The sequence below is a fragment of the Sorex araneus genome, chromosome 5 (genome assembly GCF_027595985.1).
Source record: "Sorex araneus isolate mSorAra2 chromosome 5, mSorAra2.pri, whole genome shotgun sequence".
Classification (NCBI taxonomy): domain Eukaryota; kingdom Metazoa; phylum Chordata; class Mammalia; order Eulipotyphla; family Soricidae; genus Sorex; species Sorex araneus.
In genome coordinates, this window is record NC_073306.1 from 38,596,950 (window position 1) to 38,613,558 (window position 16,609).

A 16,609-nucleotide genomic window follows, 5' to 3' on the forward strand; every position below is an offset into this window, starting at 1 on the left:
GCCTGCTGGGAAATGTAGTCACTGGCTGTCCCGGGACGCCAGTGTCCCGCGGGCCTCAGCGCTGACAGCTCAGAAGGTAGGCGCCAATGGCAGGGGCTGGGGGCAGGTTGCAGAGCAGGGAAACCTGGCTGAGGAGGGTAGGAGGGAATGGACAGTTGAGGGATGGGACCCCTGGCCTATGGATGACCAGAACCAGAATCCCCCCCCACCCCTCCCCGGACCTGTGGCTGATGCAATGAGGCCTGCTTGGAGGTGGGGTCTGGGGACCACAAGGAGCAAAGGGACACTCTTTATGTCTTCAGAGGCAGGCGCAGGGTCCCGGGCTGAGGCCCTTCCTGAGCGTACCAGGATGTTTCTCCAACCTCATCAGATTGCAGATGCTCCCCAATCGCCCCGGGGAGGCACTGGCAGGACCAGCTGCACCCCAGAAAGGAAGGAGAGCTTCATCCCGGGCCCCCTCTAGAGTAATGACCGGCACCCCACTTTCACCTAGCCTGTTGGACCTCCCGGACACAAACTGTGCATCCCCCAGGGTCAGAGCCAGCCTCTCCCCAGCCAGCGTGAAGCCTGCTGTGGGAGGAGCTGGGGAGAATGGGCACCCTTGACCCTGACTGCTTCACGCCCTGCCCCGCCTCTCTGGCAGTGCCATCCCCTCCCGGGTAACTGGCTCACTCCCCTCTGCCCTCCCGCAGATTGTGTCTACTCCACGGGGCCAGCATGGACCAGTCTGTGGCCATCCAGGAGACCCTGGACCCGGCGGAGTATTGCGTCATCATATCCTTGCCAGCACTGGCCAGCTCTCACTCTGCCCTGGCCCTGGGAGGTGGAATGGAAGGTGCTTCCTGCCAGCCTGCTCTCCTCCTTGCTCTGTGCTGCTGCCACAGAATTTCCTAAGTGCTTCCTTGGTTCTGGCCTCTCTGCCGCGTCTGTCCTCCCAGCCTCCCGCGAAGTCAGGGTTTATTCGGCTAAGATGGGGAGGGCTTCAGGAGGGCTGCTCCCTGCCAGCGTCACACAGAGAATCTGTGTGAGTAAGAGAAGCGGAAGGAGGGCGGGGGTGTGCTGGCTGGGGAGGCCTACGGGTGAGGGTTTCCTTCTGGTTTCCCTTGACCCTGAGCAGCAGGCGGTGCAAGCTGTGCTGTGTGAGGGCAACAGCCGGCAGAGCCGCCTCCTGGGGCTGGTGCGCTCCTGCGGGAAGCTCGGTGGCCAGGAGCATGCGTAAGTCTGGGCTTCTGCCTTACCTCGCTGGCTGTGGGCTGGGCTTCGTCTTCACTGGACCGCCCAGCTGGGTTTCTACCGTGTCTTTCTGACAGACTCTGAGTCTTCTAGAAGAGTTACAGTGACTACTGTTAAGCACTGCGCTCTGTGCTGTGCACCCAAGAACCTGCGGAAGTCCATGAGGAAGCTCCTTGAGGGCAGGTGTTCGAACACATGGGTGTAGTCAGGCTCTGGGTCCCACTCCCCCAGAGCCTGACTACCTGGATTCAAATCCGGGCTTTGTTACTTCTGAGTTACATGATCAAGTGATTTTTTTTTTTCTTCTCTGGGTCCAGATTTTTGATTCAAGAGAAGAGTTGGGGGCCCGAGCGATAGTACAGTGGGGAGGGTGCTTGCCTTGCATGTGGCCAGCCTAGGTTCAATCCCTGGCATCCCATATGGTCCCTTGAGCACTTCCAGGAGTAATCCCCGAGTGCAGAGCCAGGAGTAACCCCTCAGTATCACCATCTGTGGCCCAAAAACCAAAACTTAAAAAAATTAAGTGAGGGGCTGGAGTGATAGTACAGCAGGTAGGACGTTTGCCTTGCATGCAGCTGGCCCAGGTTCAATTCCCAGCATCCCATATGGTCCCCTGAGCACTGTCAGGGGTAATTCCTGAGTGCAGAGCCAGGAGTGACCCCTGTGCATCACCAGGTGTGGTTTAAAAAGCAATAAATAAATAAATAATTTTTAAAAATAAAGTGAGTTGTTAGGGCCGGGAAGATCACTCAATGGGCAAAGTGCATCTTTGCATAGGGAAGCCCACGTTCAGTCCCTGTGTTTTCCTCCGAGCAATGCCAGGAGCAACCCCAGAGTGCTGGACCCGACGTAGACACCCCCAACTCTCAATCCCTAATTGCCATCTCCTACTACACTGCCATTGCCAGGTGTGGCTCTCTCAAAAGATAAAGTAAAGTGAGTTGTTACATGTAAAGTTTTTCCAACATGAAAATGTGTAGAAAAAGCTCAGTGTCACATATACAGGCTCCAGAGAAGCAGAGAGAATCGATAAAATTTGTCAAAGTTCTCAGAGCCAGAGGGTGAGCCCCAGAGTCTTAAAGTTGGGAGGAAGGTCCCCGGCTCTCGATTTTCAGATGGAGACTCTGAGATTCGGAAAGCAAAAGGCTTGAGGTTACCCTGCTTTGTCATAGGCAGATCTGACTTATACTCAAGCCTGTAGCCTGAATTTTGCTTTTCTCTTTGTTTGGGGGCACACCCGGCAGTGCTCAGGACTTACCTCTGGCTCTGTGCTCAGGGATCATTTTTGGCAGTGCTCAGGGATCACATACTGTGTCAGAGACAGCACTGGGGTTGGCCACGTGCACGGCAAGCACCGTACTCTTTGTGGTATCTCTTTGGTCTAAGCCTTCAATCTTTCAACAAACAGGGGCTGCCCCAGTTAAGACAAGAGTGGCTTTGACTTTTTGGCAGGTTTGAGTGGTGGTGAGACTGTGTCGAAATACCGAATGTAACCAAAGTAGAGAGAGAGTATGGGGGAAATTGCCTGCCACACAGGCAGGGGAAGGGTTGGAACGGAGATGGGGAGGGGGAATACTGAGGATTTTGGTGGTGGAGAAGGTGCACTGGTGAAGGTATGGGTGTTTGATGATTGTATGACTGAAACTCAAACATGAAAGCTGGGTAACTGTTTCTCACAGTGAATCATAAAAAGGGGTGGGGGGAAACAATAAAATAGTAAAATAAGGGGGCTGGAGCAATAGCACAGCGGGTAGGGCGTTTGCCTTGCACGCGGCCAACCCAGATTCGATTCCCAGCACCCCATATGGTCCCCTGAGCACCGCCAGGGGTAATTCCTGAGTGCAGGGCCAGGAGTGGCCCCTGTGCTTTGCTGGGTGTGACCCAAAAAGCAAAAAAAAAAAAAGTAAAATAAAATTGACATTCTGAATAAAAAAGAAAAAGTAATGTGGAGTTCATTCCCAATTCAATCAGCTTAATCAATGGCTGAATAAATAGCAATACTCCTACATTATTAAAAAAAAATAGAGTGGCTTTGATGCCTTCTCCCAGACCTTACAATGTCTGATGCGTACATGGAGGAGAGCAGAGGGGCGGGATGGCTGGGAAAGGGGTACCTTATTGGGTTTCAACAGTGTTGCCTAGGGACAAGGAGGGAGTACCCTGAGGCCTCCACAGGGGCCTGGGGGCATCCAGCAGACACTGTCCTCACCTCTGCTTCCTGCCCTTAGTCTCTTCCTGTATACACACCGGAGGATGGCCATTACCGGGGATGACGTCTCTCTGGACCAGATAGTGCCGCTCTCACGGGATTTCACGCTGGAAGAAGGTGCCAAAGGGGAGGGAGCAGGTGGCCCTTTCCTGAGCCCTCCAGGCCTTTCTGCCCTGACTGGGGGTGGGGCCGTGGGTGCAGGGACCATGCTGGGGCTTCGGTCTCAATTGCTAAGGACCTTTCTACTTCCCTCCCCACAGTGCTCCCAGAGGGTGAACTCTACATTCTAGGTGAGTGATCTTCTCATTTGGGGGTCTCATGGGGCAGGGGGACATATCTATAGGGAAATGAGAAGTATGAATTGAGAGCATGGGATGCTGGTTGTGGGAGGCAGGAGTGGGATATGGGGGTACCTCTCTGGCCTGGCCCTAGTTTCTCACACTCTATTTCTGGAGTCTTCTGACGCTCCTGCCATCACCTTGAACCCAACATCCTTGCACCATGAGCTTCGTTCATGCTTGTGTGGGCTCCTCCTCCCAAGAGTCCTTCTTCATTTTCACTAATCCTGCTCTTCAGGGCCGCAAATCACATGTTACCTTTACCAAGAAGACTTTGTAGAACTCTTGAGAATGTTGGCATGTCACTCATACTCCTTCCTTTTGTTGACTCCTTCCTTTTGTTGTTGTTGTTGTTGTTGTTTGGGGCCACACCCAGCAGTGCTCAGGGTTTACTCCTGGCTCTGTGTTCAGGGATCACTCCTAGTGGACCCAGGGAGCCATATGAGGTGCTGACTCAAACCCAAGTCAGCTGCATGCGTAAAAGTGCCCTACCTGCTGTATTAGCACTCTTGTTTTTCTTTTTCTTTTTCTTACCCAGTGATTTTGTTCTAGTGCCTTATTTTATGTGTGCCTTCTTTGTATGATTGTAGTGGTGGTTGTAATAGTCGTGGTGGTGATGTTACGGCATGTAGTAAACTGCTGTGGATTCTTGTGGATGGCATGTAAGATTAGCATGCCAACCATCATAAGTCTGGGCTGGAGGGATAATACAGTGGGTAGAGCATTTGACTTGTCTGTAGCCAACCTGGATTTGATCCCCCGCACTGCAGACGGTCCTGTAAGCCTGCTAGGAATGATCTCTAAACACTGCCGAATGAGGTCCCAAAACAGAACAAAACAAATTAAAAACAGAAGAGAAAAGTCAGTTTGTGATGAACCATTGTTAAATCTCACAACAGTGTTTCTCAAGTCATCATCTAAGGGTCTCCTGAGCTAGTTGGTGCTGGTTGAGTCTTCTGTGTTATTATTTTCACTCATTGAACTTGGTGGGCACAATTTTCCCATCAAATTTGCTGTTATCCTACTGGGCTATAAGCACTGTGACATTTGGAGGGTGTCGTGCTGCCTTATGGCTGCATGCAGCCTCGTGCTTCAAGAGCTGTGGAGCTGAGCCAGTTTATAGGCGAGGAAGTTGGGTGTGGTGGCTGCTGGATCTAGTTGAAACGGAGAGGAATCTGCCAGAGTTTTTAGCCCAGAGGTCTATCTACCTGACACAGTTTGTCATTTTGGCAGCTTGTTGGAAAGAGTGACCTGGGTTTATTTTTATTTTTATTTATTTATTTTTTTTGCTTTTTCAGTCACACCTGGCAATGCACAGGGGTTACTCCTGGCTCTGCACTCAGGAATTACCCCTGGCTGTGCTCAGGGGACCATATGGGATGCTGGGATTTGAACCCAGGTCGGCCGCCGTGCAAGGCAAACGCCCTACCCGCTGTGCTATCTCTCCAGCCCCCTGGGTTTATTTTTAGTTGTGAAATTTGCTCTCTAACTGATTATACCCTCTAAGGTCATGTCGTATGATTAGAAGAACCATCTAAAATGTATGCAAATGAGAGTTGTGGTTGTGGGATGACAAATAAGATCACACATTCCCTTTTAAGGGCATGTGAAGTGATGTCTTCAGCCCATATGCAAATAAGGATGCAAAGGGGCTTCCTGGTGGATGAACTGGAGGATGACCAGTTGGATCATCTATGTAAATTAGGGTATGTAATATGATTCCTCAGAGCTCTGGCCCCACCCTCCTCTCTCTAGTCCCTCCCAGCTCTCTTCTGTAATTGTGTTAATGGTAGTGACAGGTGGTGGTGGTGGTGGTGGTGGTAGTGGTGGTGGTGGTGATGGTATTGGTGGTAGCAGTGGTGGTAGCAATGGTGATTAGATAGTGGTTGTAGTGGTTGTGATAGGTGGTGATGGTGGTGGCATGTGGTAGTGGTGGTATTAGAAATAGTGGATTTTTTTTGGTTTTTTGGGGGGACACTTGATGGTGCTCATGTCTTATTCCTTGCTTTGTGCTCAGGGATCACTTCTGGCAAGGCTTGGGGGACCATACATGGTGCTGGAGATTGAACCAGCGTCAAGTGCATGCAAAGCAAATGCCCTACCCACTCTACCCACTCTCTGACCCCTGTTTTCTTTCCTTTTCCTCCTTTTAAAATTCCCTGCTCCCGGTTCCTTTAATTGTTGATGTGCTTTTGATGGTTGGAGTTGCACACAGGCCTGTGTAGGGCTGGCACAGCACTCGGCCACGTGCTCACCCAGCTTGGCACAGCTTTCGTTGTGGTGTTTGCCATGGGTTGCACATCCTGGCCATGGCGCTTGCACATATTTTAGTTGTGATGCTTGTTAGCAGTCACATCCTTCACAGTACTTAAACACTCTTGACTGTGGTGTGGCTGGAAGTTGCTTGTGATATCAGGGATCACAGACAGACACAGCACAACTACCAGGATTTATTTTGAATTTTATTTATTTATTTTTTTACTTTGGGGGGGATTTGGGACCACACTTGGCTGTCTCTGCTCAGGGTCACTCCTGAGTGTTTGGGGAACCATATGTGGTTCTGGGAATTGAACTGGGACTGATGACATTCGAGGCAATACCTGTACTATCTTTTTATTCCCCATTTCCTATTTTATAGGAAATGTATCTAAGGCAGAGAAATGAAACTATTTTGGGGGGTTGTTTTAGGGACACATCCTATTGGGCATAGGGCTCAGGAATCACTCCTGATGGTGCTGAGGGTGGTGGTGGTGGGGCATAGGTGGTACCAGGAATCGAACCTGGACTGACCACATGCCAGGCCTAACCTGTGCCCTTCCTGCTGGCCCCTTGAAGTGTTTTTTGTTTTAGAGGGGTGGAACCATGTTTCAGACTCTGAGTCTGGACTCTCAGTCCCTCTGCTCTATGACTCCTGCTCCCCCATGAGCTCGGCTCACAGCCTGGGTGCTTGCTGCGTGCCCGGGGCTGCTGGGGTAATACCAAGAACAGCACACGTCCTCAGTCTAACTCCCTGAAGACTGGCCAGGGGTGTGCTCCTCCCAGTGCCGGGCGCACACTCAGTGCAGTCAGGTGCACTGCTGGACCATCTCTCTCTGCTTTTCTGGATCCTGCCCCCTCCCCTGCAGAGTGATAGTGGTGTGACTTGGGAACAAAGGGTCAGGCACTATTGCCCTAGGAGCAGCCTTTAGGAATTTCTATAGGGCCCGAGGGCTTTGGGGGCTTGGATGCTGATTCTCCGTTCTGGGGACTTCAGTCTCAAGATGCAGCTATGCTCATAGCTCCTGGGGGCCAAGGGCTCATTTCTTCCTCATCTATGCAGGCTCAGATGTGACAGTCCAGCTGGACACGGCAAAACTCAGCCTCCTGTTCCAGCTACCCTTTGGATCACACAGCAGGCTGTTCCTCCAGGAAGTTGCCAGGGCTTGTCCAGGTAAGACCCTGGACTTCCTGACTCTCAGCGGATGGGCTGGGTAACTGATTTAGCTATTCTGTTGATCGCCAAACTGTGGACTCACTGCACAGTTTTCCTTACCCTCGTTAGGCTGCTGGCACAAGGCTGTGAGCCAACCATGGTGCTTTTTAATGTTTCCATTTCTGGGCCTAAAGCTGCATATTTATTTATTTATTTATTTATTTATTTATTTATTTATTTATTTATTTATTTGCTGGGGAGGGGGCATACCCAGCAGTGTTTAGGGCTTACTCCTGGCTCTGCACTCAGCGATCACTCCTGGCAGGGCTCGGAGAACCATATGGGATGCCAAGGATTGAAGCCAGTTTGGCTGTGTGCAAGGTAAATACCCTACCTGCTATACTGTCATCCCAGACCCCATGGACCTGAGCTTTAACTGTTTTTCCCTCCAGACCCTGAGCAGGGCCATACAGGGTGGGTTGCGGTTCTACTGCAGAATCTCTTATGAGTTGGCAGGGTCAGCAATTTCTGGCATCCCATCTTCCCTCGCTCTGCCAGTTAGAACCAAGGACAGTCTGTCCTATGGGCTGGACCAGCCTGGAGTCCTGCTCTGTCCCTAATGTGAAATGGTCTCACTTTGGTCTAGTCTGAGAGCCTAGCGATGTTTAGGGCTAAATTTGTTTATATCAGTAGAGCTTCCAGGGCCATAAAGGAGGGTTTGTATAGAGCAGAGGGGTGACTCACAGAACATGCAAATTCTAGCTGCCCAGGTATTTGTTTCCTTTCTTGTCCCCACTGTTCTCCATGGGAAAGGGAAATGGGTGTCCCTTCTGTATTGGTCTAAGCTTGGAGCTTAAATTAGATTTTCCTTGGGTGTCAGAAAGGAGACTAACCTGGAATGCAAACTGAGATATGGGGGTGGGGGGGTTGGCAGGGAAGGAAGTAGAAGCAAGCTTATAGAGCCTTGAGACTAGAGAGATAGTACTGGAGTTAAGGTGCTTGCCTTGCAGTGCAGCTGACCCAGGTTCAATCCTCAGCACTACATTTGGTCCCTTGAGCCCTGTAGGGAGTGATTCCTGAGCACAGAGCAAGGAGTAAGCCCTGAGTACTGCTGGGTATAATATATTATAGAGCCTTGGGCTGAGTGATAGCTCAGGGTATGAGGACATGCTTTGTATGTATGAACTCTTGTTTGATCCCTGGCACTGAATAGTCTCCAGAATATCACTAGGAACAATTTCCAGTTTCCAGTAAGGCTCTAAAATCAAACCAAGCAATGTCTAGTTATGGGAGTGAAAGTTTATTCTACCAGCAGGGGAAGTTTCCTCTCAATCTTAAAGTATTAAGGATAACTTGTTATATGATTAGCAGTAGTAGTTATAGGGACTGGAGCGAGAGCACAGTGGGTAGGGCATTTGCCTTGCACACGGCCGACCTGGGTTCGATTCCTCCACCCCTCTCAGAGAGCCTGGCAAGCTACCCATGGCGTATTAGATATGCCAAAAACAGTAACAACAAGTCTCACAATGGAGACATTATTGGTGCCCTCTCGAGCAAATCAATGAACAATGGGACGACAGTGCTACAGTGCTTATTCCTCCACAGTGCTACAGTAGTTATAGGAAGGATATTAATAGTAATAAAAGCAAAAAGCAGGGGCTGGAGCGATAGCACAGCAGGTAGGGTGTTTGCCTTGCACATGGCTGACCCAGGTTCAATTCCCAGCATCCCATATGGTCCCTCGAGCACCGCCAAGTGTAATTCCTGTGTGCAGAGCCAGGAATAACCCCTGTGCATCACTGGGTGTGGCCCAAAAAGAAAAAATAAAGAAAAAAGAAAAAAGCAAAGAGCAGGCTTTGAAGCTACACAGTATTTGAAATATCTCTGCTGGTCCCTAGCTGTGTGACTTTGGACGATCCACATCTTAGTCTTGTAGATGTCTTTTTTTTTTTTTAATTTTCAGAGTGCCAGGGATTTTAAGTCCTGGTCCCATAACTGTGAGGCATATGTTTTACCACTGAGTTGCATCACTGGTCCCTGTAAACTTCTTTATACAAAGAGCATCTTCTTGGGCTGGAGTGATAGTACATTGGGTAGGGCAGGGCATTTGCCTGGTATACAGCTGACCCAGGTTTGATCCCCAGCATCTGATATAGTCCCATGAGCCCTCCAGGAATAATTCTTTTTTTTTACTTTATTATTATTTATTTATTTTTTTGCCACTTAATACCTCTATTGCAAACCACAACACCCAAAAAGAGAGAGAGAACAAAAGGGAATGCCCTGCCACAGAGGTGGGGTGGGGTGGGAGGGATACTGGGATCATCATTGGTGGAGAATGGGCACTGGTGGATGGATGGGTACTCAAGCATTGCACGACTGAAACACAAGCACAAAAATTTGTAAGTATGTAACTGTACCTCATGGTGATTCACTATTAAAAATAAAAAATTTAAAAATTAATTTGGGGGCCACTCCAGGAATAATTCTTGAGTGCAGAGCCAGGTTTACACTTGAGCATTGCCGGGTGTGGCCCAAAACCAAAAACAAAACAATGTATTTTGGGAGCCACGGGGCTAGCACAGTGGTTATGGTGTGTGCTTTGCTCACAGCCAGTTGTGTGTTTTGATCCCAGCACCACATCCAGTCTCCTGAGCACTGCCAGGAGTTACCCCTGAGCACAGAGGTAGAGAAGCCCCTGAACACCACCCAGTGTGGCCTAAAAACTTTTGGCAAGGGTGGGGGGTATGCTGGAGCAATAGTACAGTGGGTAGGGCATTTGCCTTGCATGCAGCTGACTGAGATTTTTTTTTAATTTTTTTTTATTTTATTTTTTTAAAAATTTATTTATTTTTAATTAGAGAATCACCGTGAGGGTACAGTTACAGATTTATACACTTTTGTGCTTATACTTCCCTCATACAAAGTTTGGAACCCATCCCTTCACCAGTGCCCATTCTCCACCACCCGTAAACCCAGTGTCCCTCCCACCCTCCCCAATCCCATCTCCCCCCCACCCCACCCTGCCACTGTGGCAAGGCATTCCCTTCTGTTTTCTCTCTCTAATTAGCTGTTGTGGTTTGCAATAAAGGTGTTGAGTGGCCGCTGTGCTCAGTCTCTAGCCCTCATTCAGCCCGCAACTCCCTTCCCCCACATGGCCTTCGACTACAATGTAGTTGGTGATCGCTTCTCTGAGTTGACCTTTCCCCGGAACGTGAGGCCAGCCTCGAAGCCATGGAGTCAACCTCCTGGTACTTATTTCTACAGTTCTTGGGTGTTAGTCTCCCACTCTGTTATTCTATATACCATAGATGAGTGCAATCTTTCTATGTCTGTCTCTCTCTTTCTGACTCATTTCACAGCTGACTGAGATTTGATCCTTGGCATCCCATGTGGTCCCTGAGCACCACTAGGAGTAATTCCTGAGCATCACTGGGTGTAACCAGAAAACAAAAACAAAAACACCTTTCTTGGACCAGGGAGAAAGCCCAGGAACAGCATGTGCTGTATATGTAAGGTCCTGAGATTAATTCCTGGTACCAAAAGATGTGACCCTGGTGGCCCCCAGCACCTCTGAATTCAGATAGCACAGTATCAATGAACCCAAACATAGAAATGCCTCCACCAGCTTGGCTGAGTACCACTCACAGTGGCTTGATGCCTCCAGAGCTTTTCTTGGGAGCCTTCCCCAACCCCAGTCCGAGGAAAACACTGCTTTTCTCGTGAGGTTGTGAGCGTTAAATGAGATAACCTGTGACAGTGCCCAGCACATAGTTGGACCTAAAAAGTTTCCTCCTTCTTCTTTTTTTTTTTTTTTTTTTTTACTTTTTGGGTCACACCTGGCGATGCACAGGGGTTACTCCTGGCTCTTCACTCAGGAATTACTCCTGGTGGTGCTCAGGGAACCATATGGGATGCTGGGAATCGAACCTGGGTCGACCGCGTGCAAGGCAAATGCCCTACCCGCTGTACTATTGCTCCAGCCCCAAGTTTCCTCCTTCTTTACTAAGCAGGCAGATGACTTAACAAATATGTATTATTAATGTAATGGTGGGCACCTTTCTAAGAATTTTCTACTTACCAGTTCAATCTTTACATACCCTTACAAGCCAGGTATTACCATTGGGCGGTGGACGGGGCGGGATGGAGCAGTGCAGCAGGGCTTTGTGCTCACAGATCACTCCTGGTAGTGCTGAGGGGACTCTATGGGGTGCCAGGATCACATCCGGGTCCGACACATGCAAGGCAATAGGCTTACCTGCTGTGCTATTACTCTGGTCCTAGGAATGTCTCCATTTTTAATTTTTATTTTGTTCTTATTTGGGGGCCAGACCCAGCAGAGCTCAAGGGAAACATCTGGATTCATGCTTGGACGTCACTCCTGGTGGTGCTCAGGGACCAGGCAATACTGGGGATCAAACCCGGCCTCGGGTATGCAAAACAGGGGTTCAGCCATTTGAACACTCTCCCCTGGTCTGCAGTATCACCATTTAACAGAGGAGAAAGTTGAGGCTAGGAGAAGTTGAGCGCCTGCTGAAGGGACCAGTGCAAGATAAGGTTGACTCCTCCAGAGTCTGAGCTCTCAAGTTTTGCTCTAGAGCTTCCTCAGTTCATGCCACCCTGCACCATATAATCGACTCAGACACAACTTTAGGCAGGAGGTAATGTTTAAACTGGGATCCGGAGAATGACTGAGTTGTCCCCCATGCAGGCAACAAGGGCAACTGGAGGAAGGAGCAGGTGTTTGGAATTGACCTTGGGGTAGGAGGAGGGCGTGGAAAGAGCTGAGCCAGCAGAGGTGGCCGAGACCAGTGGAGGCAGCGCAGGAATAGACTTCCAGACAACTCAGAGATCGAACTTTGTCCTCCAGCTCTTGGAGAGCGAATGGAGTTTGGAACTGAAGAATGACAAGGCATGCTTGAGAAGTTCCTCTGACAGTTGTGGAGGAAGGGAAGCACCTAGAGTCCGGAGATCACAGGGAGTGTATCACAGTGGTTCAGACATGAAAAAAAAAGAGCGACTTGGGCTGGAGAGATAGCTCAGAGGGCAGAGTGCTTGGTGCACAAGCAAAGCAACAAGCATGCTTTGCGTGTGGGAAGCCTTGCTTGATTCCCAGCACCACAGCGCTTCTGGAAGCCAACCCCCTCAGCAAAGAGGCAGGAGCGGCCACTGATCCCCAAAACGAATAAGGTGGTGGAAAAGACAGTACCGTGGCAAAGGCAAGGTACTTGCTTTGCATGTACCCGACCCAGGTTAAGTCCCTAGCATCATATATGGTCCTGACTCCTACCAGAATAATCCCTGATTGCAGGGCTGGGAATAAGAACCTGAGCATTACTGTGTGGAGCCCAGAATCTGCCCCCCCGCAAAAAAACCCCAAACAAACCAAAAAACAAAAAGGCCCACAGTAGAATGAGGTTTGGCATAACCAGATTGGGTTTCGGGTATGGCTTCATGGTCCCTGAGCATGACTGCCCCAGAAACTCCAGCCTGAGTCAGTCTCGGCTGGAAAAAGAGACTTGGACCAGGATTGGAGGTAGGAAGGGAGAATAGGCTAAGGAGAGAAAAATGATGGGGAAGGAGATGCCAAAAGGACAGTGAGTTTAGGGTGCATTCACCACTTTATCTCCAGTAGTTGCATCAGGATTCGGCAGGCAGTAGGTGCTTAGTAAATATTTGTTGAATGAACAGAGCTTGTCTGAGAGAATGAAGATGACAGACAGGAATGACTTCCTCTTTTAGATTTAGGGATCTTTCTCACACCCCCTTATCTACTTTTTCTGCTGGGGAGTCTTCCTTGCTGGGTAACCTGCAGGAAAATGTCACTAACTTTTCCGCTTCTCTGATGACTAGCATTGTGGTAGACTTCCTCTGGGAGGGGCCTGGGTGAACTCAACTTTTAGACAGCCATTAGTCCAGCCCTTGCATGTCACTGATAAAGGTACTAGATCCAGGATGAAGTGATAGATGTAAGAAACCAGGTTTTTTTTTTCCCCCCCCACGCCAGTCTTGGTGGACAGTGTTGTATAGCACAAAAAGCATGGGAAGGGAGGGGTCTTGGTTAAGAGAAGTTAGAGAAATGAATGACCTATGGCTGAAGAGAATGCTCAGAGGCCTGGAGCACATGCTTTGCATGTGGGTGCCCTGGGTTCTGTTCCTGGTTCATAGTCCCTCCTGAGCACCTCACTGCAAATGACCCCCACCCTAAGCACTGCAGGTGTGTTTCTAGAAGAAAAACAAACAACAAACAACAAAAAGTATGAGCTAATGTTGGCTGAACACCTGTGTGTTATGGCAGATTTTTTTTTAGACATGTAGATACTGCACAACCACAATATTTGAAGAGTCTTTTTGTTTGTTTTGGGGCCACACTCATGGGATTCGGGGCTCACGTCTGGCTCTGTGTTCAGGGGCTCACTCTTCACTGTTCTCTGGGGTTATGTGCAGTGCCGGGATCAAACTGGGCTTGGCAGGGGGCTGGACTGATAGTACAGCAGGTATGGTGCTTGCCTTGTACTCCACCAACTTCTTTTCGAAACCTGGCACCCCATATGGTCCCCGGAGCCTGCCAAGAGTAATCTCTGAGCTCAGAGCCATGAGTAAGACCTGAACACCGCTTGGTGTGTCCCCAAGCCCAAAAACAATAACAAACTGGGGTCGGCCATATGCAAATCAGGTGCCTTACCCTCCAGACTAGCTCTCTGGTCCTCATATTAAGTAATTAATTAATACTAATTATTATTCTTGGGGCTGGAGCAATAGCACAGCGGGTAGGGCTTTGCCTTGCATGCAGCCGACCCGGGTTCGATTCCCAGCATCCCATATGGTCCCCTGAGCATGGCCAAGGATAATTTCTGAGTGCAGAGCCAAGAGTAACCCCTGTGCATCGCCAGGTGTGACCCAAAAAGCAAAAAAAAATATTATTCTTTGGCTTTAGTTTTGGGGGGCCACATCTGCAATGCTCAGGGTTTACTCCTGATTCTGCACTCAGGATCACTCTTGGCGGTGCTCGGGGGACCATATGGGATGCGGGGGGATCAAACCCAGATGGACCTCGTGCAAGGCAAACGCCCGACCCGCTGTGCTACTATTCAAGCCCCCTCACATTTATTTGGAATTGAATCTGAAATCCAGCGTTCGGGCGAGAGACATAGGTTTGGAAAGGAGTCATTTGCTCACATTGACGCAGAAGGGTGGACCTGGTTCTTCAAGCCCATGATTCAGTGTTTCCTCCTTGTTCCTGCCACAGGCTTCGACTCTACGACCCCGGACCCCGAATTCCTGTGGCTGTCTCGTTACAGGTGCGCGAAATCTGAGCCCGAGCCTCCCGTGCCGCGTACTTGGAACTCTGCCCCAGGTAATCTAAGCTGGGCTGCGCAACAATTGGTCGCTGCAGAAGTCCGTCTCGAAACGAGCAGTGGCGATTGGAGAAGCCCTGGCTGCAGGGGGCGGACTCCATTTAGGCTGGGGGCGGGGCTGTCGAGCAGACTGGCCCTCGATTGGCGCAGGTGGCACGTGAGGGCGGGCCCCCACGGGCGGGGCGGCCCGGGCCCGCTGCCTGTGATGAGAGGCTGGAGGAAGCGCGCAGGGAAATGTCTGCCGCCGCCGGGTCTCGGGAGCGCGACTCTGCAGGTTGGAGCGGAGCGCGGTGCTGGCCGGGGGCTCTGGAGGAGGGAGCCGGCGGGCCCGGCCGTTGGATGAGCAGGGGTGGGGGGCTGCCCCTCAGCGCACCGGGCGGCGGCGCGGCGCGGGCTGCAGTCGCGTGGGAATGTTGGACGTCCCGAGGGCTGCAGACGGGGCAGGGGTGCCCATGCCCAGAAACCCGCGGCTGCGGTGCCCGGGAAGCTCCGCTCCTGCCTCGCGCCCCGAGGCCAGGCGCTGCTCCCCTCCGAGCCTCCGCTTCTCCATCCTGCGCTTCGCTCAGTCGGCTCTGCCCAGAGCCTGTCAGGAGCGAGGTGCCCGCACGCCAGCCCTCGGGGGGTGAGAGCTGGGGCGAGGGGGCGGTCCGGCCCGCGCCGCCCGCCCGGGCACGGGCTCCGAGGGGCTGTGTGCAGAGGAGCCCGCGCTCAGGCGCCAGGTGAAAGCGACTGGGTTTTTTTCCACGCAGCCCTTGGTGGAGAATATAGTGGAGCACAAAAGGCCAATTGTTGAGCAGGAGGTTGTCTTTTGTAGGTTGAGAGGCCCAGGGCTGAAATTTGGGTCAGGCTGGTGCTTTGGGAGGACCTGTAGAAGTGTGTTTTCCGTCCAGCGCCTAGGTTTTCTGCAGCAGCGTGTGTGTGTGTGTGTGTGTGTGTTCCGCCTTAGGAATGTGTGTGTGTGTTGTGGTTTGTGATGCCAGGGAGCCAGGGATCAGTCTGGTGTGTGTTTGTGTATGTGTGTGACTTGTGATGCCAGGGAGCCAGAGATCAATCTCATATGTGTGTGTGTGTTCACTTGCACGCGTGTGTGTGATGCCAGGGATCAATCTGTGTGGGGGTGAGGAGGTAGGTTGTTATGCCAGTGCCTAGGTTTTCGGCAATAGCTCCCTGGTGTGTATCTGTGTGTGTGTGGGGGGGTATTTGTGATGCCAGGGAGCCAGGGATCAATCTCCTGAGTGCAATATGTGTGTATGTGTGTTTGGCTTTTGATGCCAGGGAGCAGGGATGCAGTCTCATATGTGTGTGTGCTTGTGTGTGTGTGTTTGTGGCTTGTGATGCCAAGGAGCAGGGATCAGTCTCGTGTGTGTGTGTGTGTGTGTGTGTGTGTGTGGTTTGTGGTGCCGGGAGCCAAAGGATCAATCTCATGCATGCGTATGTGTGTGTGGCTTGTGATGCCAGGGAGCAGGGATGCAGTCTCATGTGTGTGTGTGTGTGGGGGGGCTTGTGATGCCAAGGAGCAGGGATCAGTCTCATGTGTGTCTGTGTGTGTATGTGTGTGTGGCTTGTGATGCCAGGGAGCAGGGATGCAGTCTCATATGTGTGTGTGTGTGTGTGTGTGTGTGTGTGTGTGGCTTGTGATGCCAAGGAGCAGGGATCAGTCTCATGTGTGTCTGTGTGTGTATGTGTGTGTGGCTTGTGATGCCAGGGAGCAAGGATCAGTCTTCTGTGTGTGTGTCGTGGAGGGGGGTGTTGTAATGCTAGTGCCTAGGTTTTCGGCAACAGCTCCCTGGGGTGTGTGTGTGTGTGTGTGTGTGTGTGTGTGTGTGGTTTGTGATGCCAGGGATCAATCTCATGCATGCAAGGCATGTGCTTTTCCGCATCCGCATCCCCAACCCCCCTGGGTGTGTTTTGGTTTTTGTTTTCCCTGGTTGTACCTCCAGTTCCCGTAGCACCCACTTGTGCCCCTCTTATCAGCTCTCTGCCAGAGGAGAAGAGCTTGCCGAGTGGCCGTGGGAAGCGAGGGCCAGCACTCCGGAGTCTCTTACAAGGCTTGGAAACT

At 51.0% G+C, this 16,609-nt stretch overlaps 1 protein-coding gene across 6 annotated transcripts in view; it reads left to right on the forward strand.

Moving 5' to 3' along the window:
• INPP5B (inositol polyphosphate-5-phosphatase B) overlaps positions 1-16,609 on the forward strand; it is a 78,701-nt gene continuing 62,092 nt past the window's right edge. The window contains exons 1-7 of one of the 6 annotated variants that reach the window (XM_055138990.1): positions 1-76; positions 693-774; positions 1,121-1,215; positions 3,462-3,559; positions 3,703-3,732; positions 7,100-7,210; positions 14,442-14,549. In XM_055138990.1, coding sequence (XP_054994965.1) covers positions 718-774; positions 1,121-1,215; positions 3,462-3,559; positions 3,703-3,732; positions 7,100-7,210; positions 14,442-14,549 — 499 coding nt within the window. In that variant the 5' untranslated portion in view covers positions 1-76; positions 693-717. Of the gene's footprint in view, positions 77-692; positions 1,029-1,117; positions 1,216-3,461; positions 3,560-3,702; positions 3,733-7,099; positions 7,211-14,441; positions 14,550-14,707; positions 14,825-16,609 lie in introns of those variants that run through there. The other 5 variants (XM_055138994.1, XM_055138991.1, XM_055138992.1 and 2 more) reach the window with 5 other exon arrangements.